Raw genomic sequence first — 10,548 nt, 5'->3', positions numbered from 1 at the left:
AGAATCGATGGATTGTACCAGCATATTTCAAAAGAAAGTAAATGAATTCTTGAAGAAAGTCTACTTTGAAGTCTATTCCTTTTAAGTGAATTGAATAAACGTATGGTAATCACGCTAATGTGAAACGTCGAAGAATGACAATAAATGCATAACAAACCGCTTAATCTGGCAGAGATTGATCGATTATAGAATCGATAAAATAAACGATATCGAGATACTCAAGAGGATATAAATAACAAAGAAGAAAATAAATAAAAATTCAGGTTCAGACAGATTTTCTCTCTCTCTCTCTCCCTCCCTTTGCTCGCAAACAACGTAAAACCAGAACGAAACGCTAGCTTCTCTCTTCTCTCTCTTTTGCTCCGTTAGATTGCGAGTAATCTGGGGCTTTTCCGATTGAAAAATATTAGGCCTACCAATCTCTCTCTCTCTTTAGCGAGATTGTTTTGACCCAGCGGGTGAAATATTTCTACAGGCTTACCATAGGAAATATATCAGCGAGTTTTCACCTGTATGTTAGCTTACTTGTACTTACCCTTTTTTACCTCAAGTTGTTTAAAACAATTTTTTTCTCACACATCTTTAGTCTATGAGTCCTAAATAGCTACAAACTTTTATTAGAGCTAGTTAATTAGATAATCAAGAACCCATATAACCCCTGAGAACGTGTGAATAATTATATTAGGTTTTCGTGAGATCACACTTTTGCACTGAGTTTTTAATCATGGATATTTATAACTACTAACGTTTTATGGATTCCCAACTACGATAATAAGCTGGCCAAAAACTACGCGAAACACCTGGCCGCGTATGTGAAACGGGTTGTAAATCGAGGCGGGAATAGCTGGGTCACGCGGGGAAAAGAAACTACATCTTTATTTATAACCCCGAGTGGTGGGTTTCAAATTTTGCCCATGCGCATAGAGAGAAAATTCGAATTTCTCTCTCACTCAAAAGGTAGGGGAGGAGCGGGAGGGGGTTTACAAGTAATTTTTTTTTCTCTACTGAAATACCTTGTCGAAAGTCAAAAGATGGGAATCCATAACACGTTAGTATTTATTTATATCCATGCTTTAGTAATGGCAAAATCCATCAAAGATAGAATATGGCCACGTGTTTTTTTTTCACACTTTCCCAGAACATATATGGGTTCTTAAAATAACCCATATATTACCGAGCATCCTGCATCTTTTTATGACATAAAATAAAGTAGGAAAAAAAATGGTATCCTGGGAAATTTTGTTGCTCTTTTTATTTAATTTATTTCTATTCCCTAGGGTCCCATAGCTTTAGTGCCTAAACGAGAAAAATAAAATTCTACCTGAGCTACGCATTATGTACAGAGGAATATTAGGGACGAAAATGTCAAGGCTTTATGTAAATAACTTTGTTGCTTTTTAGAGCTAGGTTTTTACGGGTATTGTATCTTTATCGCTGCACGTTGAACCTCACGTTGCTAACAACCACATGAACCAGATAGAAAGACGCCATCGGAATTATGAAGCTTGACGTGATACTAAGTTATTACGGCCGTTATACCCACAAACCCCGCATAGAAATTAAAATGGGACACAATGATTACTAGTAGCTGTATGTATTCCTGGAAAAATATATCATTTTACATGCTCAATAGCTATTGTGGCCCTTTCCTTTAACCATAAGTTCATAAGATATGTTCCTCCATAAGTTTGTCACTGGTTGCAAACTGGATCTTGTCATGAAGTGAGGAGGTAGGTCATAGATTCGAGGTAAAGCGACGCCTGGTTTTGGCGCTGTCAAAGGCTTAGCACAGACCAAATAGGAGAAGATGGAAGTCCTGCAAAACTAACTAACCGAGTGTAGTACTTCAATTCTCTCTTGTCGATCTGCTAGAACTAGCTCGAGCTGCAAGTCTCTAGCATTAGTGTCATACTTATGGAACATATCTTATAAACTTATGCTTTGACATATTTCTTCATCCCACATTTTTGGCGGGAAAAGATGGTTTAATACCATAAAAAAAGAGAGTATAATATAAAAGGCGCCTTAATTCTTACGATACAGGAAATAAAAGAAATAGGAAGCAATAAGATTGGAGAGGCGAACCTCTCGCTTCGGACGTATTGTAACGTAACAATAAGCAAGGCTATGGCGTAAATCAAGAGGACAACGGCAACGTAGATGATGGCGTTGGATTGACTCTGAGCGTGTTGGTCCAGGATGGCCTGATGACCGGGGGATATGGTACTCGACACCGAAACGTTGCAAAGTGGCGCTCTCTGACGCTCGTAAGCGGCGACAGCCTGCACCGCCGCCTCCATCTTGGATCGAGGACAGCAGAAGATCCTCCGTCAACCGCCACTTTTTTTTTCAATTAAGAGAAAAGATGAAAGAAAAGAGAAATGAGAAAAAGATAAAGAAAAATAGTATCTACTACCTATGATGAAAAAGAGAAGTTGAAACGTCTTAGGCCTAACCAAGTCAAAAGACTTCCTGAGGTCTTTCACTTGAAAAGACAAGTGCTTAAGGAGGTCCTCTAGAGAAGAGTGGTCCTTCTTAGAAGGGACTCCAAAGATGCCAATGGGTAAAAAAAAATTGAAATACGTCAGAGGCACTTGAAGAGGAGAGCTAAGCGTGATTCAAAGAAACATGCATGGTTCGTTTTATTTCGAAAACTATAGCAATTGGAGAGCTAAAATCTAGCGAAAAACAAGGACAAGGTGTCCAGTCCCACCCACTCCATATGGAGTCTTTGGATCTTGACGTCACGTGGTGCCCGTGACGTATTTCAAATAATTTTTACTAATCCGTATCTGCTTTCAAGCAACTACTTAAAGTCTACAAAGCGTTTTAACTTCCTCAGCTGCCTTCTTTGGAGTCCCTTTAACACAAGTACTTAAGTACGGGTTTACAAAGTGTTTCAACTTCCCTTTTAGAAAGAAAACCGTTCCATGCATCAAAGACTCATGCACATCCAGCGTACGGTTTATGAAACGACAAAATAAAAAAAAAAGATGAAGCAGAAAAAAATTAATTTCAAGATAGCGTGCTAAGCTAGAACATCCGACAGAAGACGATGCAAAAAAAAAATATGCCTGGGAAAGTAGGAAGTAACCATAGGCTCTGGCTTCGTATAGGAGAGAAAACTATAAAATGTTTACACCCATTTTTTCCCAGACTACCCCGCGAAGTTAAAGGATTTTTTATAGCTGAGTAACAAACGAGATGTTATTCAACGATATTCATCTTTTTCCCCATACAAGTTGAATCGTGGGTAGCTAGCAAAAACAGCACAAGTTCATAAGATATGTTTCACTGATAAGTTTGTCACTGGTTACAAACTGGAGCTTGTCATGAAGTGAATGACCTAGGTCATAGATTCGAGGTAAAGCGATGCCTGGTCAGGCGCTGTCAAAGGCTTAGTAATGCAGACTAAATAGGAACTTAGATTGAAGTCCTGCAAAACTAACCGAGTGTAGGGCTTCAATTCTCGCTTGTCGTTCTCCCTCGAACTAGCTCGAGCTGTAAGTCTCTCAGTAGCATTACGAAGTATAGGTAGTGTCATACTTGTGGTAGAAACATATCTTATAAACTTATGACTAGACAGATATACTATTCGTGTATGAATATGTTCATTTCTACCATAAATTCTATGTTGACTGCGTGTTAGAGTACACTCGTTCAAAGTATATATTGTTATTATTTTTTCATGTGAAAATTATATAAGTTCTTGATACAATTGCGGTTATAGCTTTTGGGGTATGATTCAACAGTGTCATTTACCCCGTTATTTTGAAAAGAAAAAAAAGAAAATATTATTACGTAGATGTATAGCAAAATATGAAGGGTAAAAAAAATGAAATACTAACAAAAGAGCGTATAAAAACTTGGAGAAAATAAATAAAGAGGTCTTCTCTCCTAAGGACCCATAAATGTTTTTGCTTCAAGGGTCAATAGTGCCATAAGTTCATAAGATATGTTCCTCCATAAGCTTGTCACTGGCTACAAACTGGAGCTTGTCATGAAGTAAGTGAGGTAGGTCATAGATTCGAGGTAAAGCGACGCCTGGTTGGTTTTGGCGCTGTCAAAGGCTTAGTAATGCAGACTAAAGAGGACCTAGATGGAAGTCCTACAAAACTAATTAACCGAGTCCGAGTGTAGTACTTCAATTCTCGCTTGTCTTTCTGCTAGAACTAGCTCGAGCTGTAAGTCTCTCAGTAGCATTACGAAGTATAAGTAGTGTCATACTTATGAAAGGAACATATCTTATTAACTTATGCTCTCAGTAACTCCCATATAATAAACCCCTGTAAACGTTTTCTCTCTCTCTCTCTCTCTCTCTCTCTCTCTCTCTCTCTCTCTCTCTCTCTCTCTCTCTCTCTCTCTCTGGCATCAAAGCCCACTTATATTATCTATCCAAGATCTTTAAAACGTAGAAAAGGTTACTACACGGTTTGGAATTTCACTGTATAGGTTGTGTAGTATGTCTCCAAACACACACTCTCTCTCTCTTCCTCTCTCTCCCGCTCTCTCTAGTGTGATTCGCGCGACAAGGAATAATAACAAAATTCCATCAGGCCTGAAACTTTCCCATTTTGTTATGACAGGATATCCTTTCCTGAAGTTTTTGCTTCTCCTCCCATGAAAATGGCTTCAAACGTTAACAATTTCTTTCTCTCTCTCATGGTAAAGCCACGAAGTCGGGCATGCTACGTCCGCAGTTGAGAAAAATAGGCTTAACTGACGTTCAAATAAAGGGAGTATAAAAAGTGAATATTTAAAATGAATGAAAGTTCAAAGTACTTTGTAGTTTGTACAAAATAAAGACTTAGAAACACTGATTTTAATATCCAATATAGTGGTGGAAACCTTTACAGGTTAAGGCCCTTTCAGACGATATAACGTTTTGACTCATTTATATAGATGAGTCAACTTTATTTGAGTAAACTAGTTGGGTCGTGTAAACAGAAGTTGGATAAGTTGATTCACCACCACCAAATTACAAAAACTGATCACTGACCAATTTTTTGACCCTTCTAGTTGAGTCAAAAGTTGTATCGTCTGAAAAGGTCTTTATACTTCCTTTAAAAGGAGGGTGAAAAGGAGAATCAAGTGATATTTTCATCAATTCTTTGTTCTTCTACTAATTGGTCTTGTAATTAATAGAAGAATCTATTTAAAAAAGTCTCTCCATTCTCCTTAGTTTCATCCTCCCTTTAACGGTCATTTTGGAACAAGAAGGAATGCTCCCAAAAACTAATTTCCTTTACGTCGAAAAATGGACAACTTTTTGACAACTTTTCGTATAAATCATTTTGTTTCTGTTATGTAAAATCTAAGGACGTATCAGTTAATCAAAATGAACCTCGCAAAGGTTTAACGACTACGATTGTGGTTTTAAAATTATTAAAGTTAATCCCATGGGCGAGATTTTTTATTTCCCTTGATGCAATTTTGTTTGTAGACAGATTTAATCAAAACTAAAAGTCTTTGGCTAAAAATATTTGATTTTGACAAGTAAAAATAATTTATAGTCAAAACTCCAAGATAAGATTAAACGATACGATCTTTATCAATTTGGTGAATTGACATTTTGTTTGATAAAACTTAAAAGATTTATACTTGGGGGCAAACAACCTATTAAATGCGTGCTATTTTTGGTTTATTTTGTTGCTGTCAGCCTTTAATGTAAATAAAATGTTTATTAGCTTAAACGCTTTTAGAAGTTTCAGTTTCAAAGCCATAATATTCAATAAATGTAATGGAACTTACATTATAACTGAAGTAGGAATGCATACAGCTACTAGGAATCATTGTGCGCCCATATAAATCCCGCGTTAATTTCTATGCGGGTTAAATGGGTATACCGGGCTTGAGAACTTACTATTCGTCACTCCTCATAATTCTGATGGCGCCTTTCAACCTGCGATTTCATTGGTTGGAGCAAAATGAAATTCGTCATATATAATGTTTAGTCCATAGCTCTTCCCATAAAATTAGCCTAGATACCTTGAGTGAAAATAGATGTGGCACACAAAGATTCCTATTAGTTGTATGCATTCCTGGTGGACGTAAATTGAATTTGTAATAAACACGTGTTTCCTCTTAAGCCTTGGACGGGTAAATACGGCAAGGTTCGTTTATATTCATTCTGTAGTTATACAGCACTTTAAGCCTAATTCGCCTACATTCTCTTCCATCCGTAGTTTGCAGTAAATGATACGTCTACTACCTACCGCAATTCCAACCAATAGACCATTGCATAAATTACACGCAGAGAAACCAACCTAGGTTATTTCCCTGACGCCAACCAAGAGACAACGCCAGGTGGAGCCCGCGGAGGGAGGCTAGACAACTCACACCGCCACTAACGGTGTTTCTTTGCGCCAGCTGGCAAATAACTCCCGCTCTTGTAATGTTTACTTCTCATCTGGAATTAATGTAATAGTCTATTCCAACCAATATCGTTACTCCTTTTCTCATCGAAATGAGAGAGAGAGAGACGTAAACCAATTCCATCAGCCTTTCTACCTAATATTGCCTTTTTCAATGTACCCTCTTTCCTCTCTCTATCTCTTTTTTTCGCCTACTTATGTACAGCACTATCCTTTTATTCCGTTCTCATTGTCTTTTAAGTAGCGTTACCGTAGCAACGGAAAATAGCGGGAAAACCTCGTGAAGTTTGGCGCCAAAAAGAAAATGAAAAAAAAAAAGGAAAAAAAGGGGTTCTCGTGAGCACAATAGAAAAACGCAAAGTGCGGGAAACAACTAAAGGAAAGAGAAGGAAGATAATGCATACTTGAGCATCCAATTTTTTTAGGCTGTACTAGAGTTATTTTCAACTGATTACTACAGAAATTGCAGTACTGAATGTTTCAGATACGTGGGTTTTTTTTTTTTTTGAAAGGATGGCGACTCTAGGCGAGTATCGAATGTCTTTTTCTGATTCGCAGAAATTGGAATGTAAGTATATTGACGTAACTTTTCTTTTTTTATGTAATTTCGCCAGAAAATTGATCTTTACTTCTCGAAATGGGTCATTTCGATTGGGATTGGCTAATTTAAGGACGAGGAACAAGAAAAATTCGATGGCTTTGACATAAACAAGGTGATAGAGGGGAAATCGATTTTGAGTCGACAATGTAACCTCTATGACATTTTGTCTCAAGGGACACCCCCTAAAGAAGTTATGATAATTGGAGTTTATTAGGGATGACCCCTCTTAATTAAATTAGAAATCATTGTCTATTTCAGTTTCTTTTGTTAAAATTAAGGGAGCCTTAAAACGCTCAAATCATAAGTTGTTTAAGGTGTTCCTTGTGGCAAAATGTCATAGAAGTTACATCCTTCTTGAAACACTCTGTATTGTATAAAGTTGTTTAGATTCTTGGAAGTATTTGATCTCTTAAGGTTTAGATTTCCAAGTGAAGAGATGCATTGCACCTTTTCGGTTGACTCGGGTTACTACCTTAATCTAATCATTCGATATTATTTCTTAATTCAGTTGATATAAGGAATGAAATGGCTTGCAAATCTACTCAAAATTGCCCATTAAAATTATTCCAAGTTTAAGTTTCCTAACTTTGGATGATTTACATAAATGAATCACGAAGTTCATTTAAAGAAATATCGCAATCCCATCACTAAATGCTCTTTGATATTATTATTACAAATAATACTGTACTTAAACACACCGGCGAAACATCTCCCAAGATCAATCGAAAGAGTCCATAATAAGCTCATTTGAAATCGAAATTCTAAAATTTTAAAGTTCTCGGAAATCCTCGATCTATTGCCTTGTTTATTCAAATTAAAATATTCTATGCAACAAACGGAGTCCCATTCATGAAACGAGAAGAGCGTCAAATGAAAACAGGCTTATTCTCGATACGTATGCCAAGGCTTAACGCGATATTATTTTAACTGGGTCAAAATAATACATCGTCTGCTTCAGAGTCGAAAATACTGAAATGTAGCAGACAACGCATCATTTTGACCCAGATTTATCAGCTAAAAATATCACGTTAAGCCTTGGGAATAAGCTGAATTTTAAAGCTGTACATAAGCAACACTCATCTAAGCATTAAATAAACTCATAGTTACAAACTTTATAGCAATATTTCGAGTTGTTTATTTTAATAAACTCATCCTCGAAAGTATATATGACGTAAACGGTTTTACGTCGAAGACGAGTGGACGTAGGTCTTCGAACGACTACGTCAAGAGTGTCTGGTTATACAGACATCATGAACATTAGATTAAGCTTAAACCTAGTATCTCTCTAAGGTTGTTTATGTAACACAAACAATGTTTTGAAATTGAAAATATGGCTTCTATGAGCGGGACAAATAACTACGAAAATATAGCCAACAGTAAGAATTAAATTAAGGTTCTGTGCTGGGAGTAGAAACGTATTTACCTCGATTATATATGAGCGGAGGGACTATTTGCCCCATTGAACATACCGCGTAGTTACTCCACGGGTTTACTATAGTGTTAACGTATAGGAAAGAGAGCCAACAAAGCGTTTCCTAGAACGTCCCATCATGGATGAAGGATGCGCGTGAAAAACATTCGACGCTCAAGAGGATGTGCAACTCCCTATACTAAAAAGTAGACAAGTCGATACTAGCGCCGCCAGGCTACCAGCGCTGGAAACCCTCGCGGGAAAAATAAAAAATACTTGACAGAAGAAAAAAACACGCGCTACCGTAAATTTTTTCCTTAGAGTCGTCTGCTAGAAGCAAAACAGACGGGTTTTTTTTCTTATGTCCAGTATTTTTTATTTTTCCCGCGAGGGTTTCCAGCGCTGGTAGCCAGGCGGCGCTAGTATCGACTTGTCTACTTTTTAGTATAGGGAGTTGCACATCCTCTTGAGCGTTGAATGTTTTTCACGCGCATCCTTCATCCATGGTCCCATCCTTATTGGTTCATCTTTCTAAGATATGAAATTATTAACATGGAAACAGGAATTCTTGCTAAGCCTTTTGATGGTACCGATCATTCCCGAATCCCGCGATGTTCATCCATTTAATTAGTTTCATCATAAGGTTTCATTTTATTAGGCACTATCATTTACTCACTAGAGTTTAAAGAAATTGGGCCGAAAAACTAATACGAATAGTCTATTGATTCGATCGCGCCAAACCTTTCAAGTTTGGCGCGAGAGAAAAAAAACTCGTGTTCTTCAAATTAGGCTTAAGTCATACAATTTCAGAGAGAGAGAGAGAGAGAGAGAGAGAGAAGCACGCGTGTTTGTCAAATTATAGGCTTAAGTCGTACAATTTCAAATTAGGCTTAGCTAAATTTAAATTTGACAAAGTTAAAATGTAAAACATCGACCAGTTTCTATTAAAACTGAGTTAGTAGAACCAAAACCGCTGTCACTTTAGTATTTCTCGGTCCCCCTATGTCCCTAAATCAATCCGAAAGCCTAGCATCTTATTGACTATATTTTATCAGATGGACTAGAGAGAGAGAGAGTAAAGTCGAAATTAGGTTCCCATTCAAGGATGAAACGAGGTCGAAAAGTGAGAAAGTCATTGCCTCTTAACGATAACATACATGGTAAACAACAAGAGAAAATAATTTATATATAGTGCGCCAGAACGTCGAGGGGTTGAATGTTATATCGTATAAAAGCCCTTAAAAGATCGTTTCAAAGCATTACTGGTAATTGCGAGCCTTTCACTTTCTCCCCATGACGTAACAGCTCCCTCCCATTCCCTCAAAAAGTGGGCTAATTGAATTAAAACAAAACGCTACTATCAAAGCAAGTAATAGAAGTCATTAGAAGCATAAAATCTGAAGTATTCATCACACATTCACGTTATAAATCCATGAATACAAGAACAATTGTCTCTTGCCCATATGCTTATCGTAGCAGATGCTTTATAATCTATTTATTCCACTCCTTTTAACCATAAGTCTATAAGATATGTTCCTACCATAAGTATGACCCTACCTATACTTAGTAATGCTACTGAGAGACTTACTGCTCGAGCTAGTTCTAGCAGAACGACAAGCGAAAATTGAAGTACTACACTCGGTGGTTAGTTTTGCAGGACTTCCATCTTCCTATTTAGTCCGTACTAAGCCTTTGACAGCGTCAAACCCAACCAGGCGTCGCTTTACCTCGAATCTATGACCTACCTCATTCACTTCATGACAAGCTCGAGTTTGTAACCAGAGACAAACTTATATAGAACATATCTTATGCTTTAACCAATGAAACGAACATTTCAATTATATTTACTTCTGCACGGTTTTAGGGTTACAAAAGAACCCTCTTATATGTATTATCAATCGTAGATGTTTTGAAATACTAAGCATTGTAAGCAATCAATCAAGAATAACAAAGGTTGAAATCTCTCTTAAGCTTATCGACAAGCGTAAACTGCGCCTGACACTTCACAGCCAGCCATCTGTCAACTGATATAGAAGCAATAGAGTGAAGGTTGAGGGGAAAAAAGACACATTAGCAAGCACACCTATTAGTTTTTCCTTCCACCGTACTCCGAAACGGATTTATCTAGTAGGACACCTAAGCCTTGCCAGGGGATAGTGCAG

The 10,548-nt window shown here is 37.3% G+C and overlaps 1 protein-coding gene across 2 annotated transcripts in view; it reads right to left on the bottom strand.

Moving 5' to 3' along the window:
- LOC149691780 (uncharacterized) overlaps positions 1-10,548 on the bottom strand; it is a 135,872-nt gene that overhangs the window by 3,162 nt on the left and 122,162 nt on the right. The window contains exon 1 of one of the 2 annotated variants that reach the window (XM_089869208.1): positions 2,086-2,355. The exons of the other annotated variant lie outside the window; for it this stretch is intronic. Coding sequence (XP_089725334.1) covers positions 2,086-2,300 — 215 coding nt within the window. The 5' untranslated portion in view covers positions 2,301-2,355. Of the gene's footprint in view, positions 1-2,085; positions 2,356-10,548 lie in introns of those variants that run through there. 2 annotated transcript variants of the gene reach the window in all.

The sequence above is a fragment of the Phalangium opilio genome, unplaced genomic scaffold (assembly GCF_054372755.1).
Source record: "Phalangium opilio isolate 3A_F unplaced genomic scaffold, DU_Popi_V2 ptg000025l_1, whole genome shotgun sequence".
In the NCBI taxonomy this organism is placed as follows: domain Eukaryota; kingdom Metazoa; phylum Arthropoda; class Arachnida; order Opiliones; family Phalangiidae; genus Phalangium; species Phalangium opilio.
Note: the sequence above shows the minus strand (reverse complement) of the source record. Positions and strands in the feature narration are given on the sequence as shown.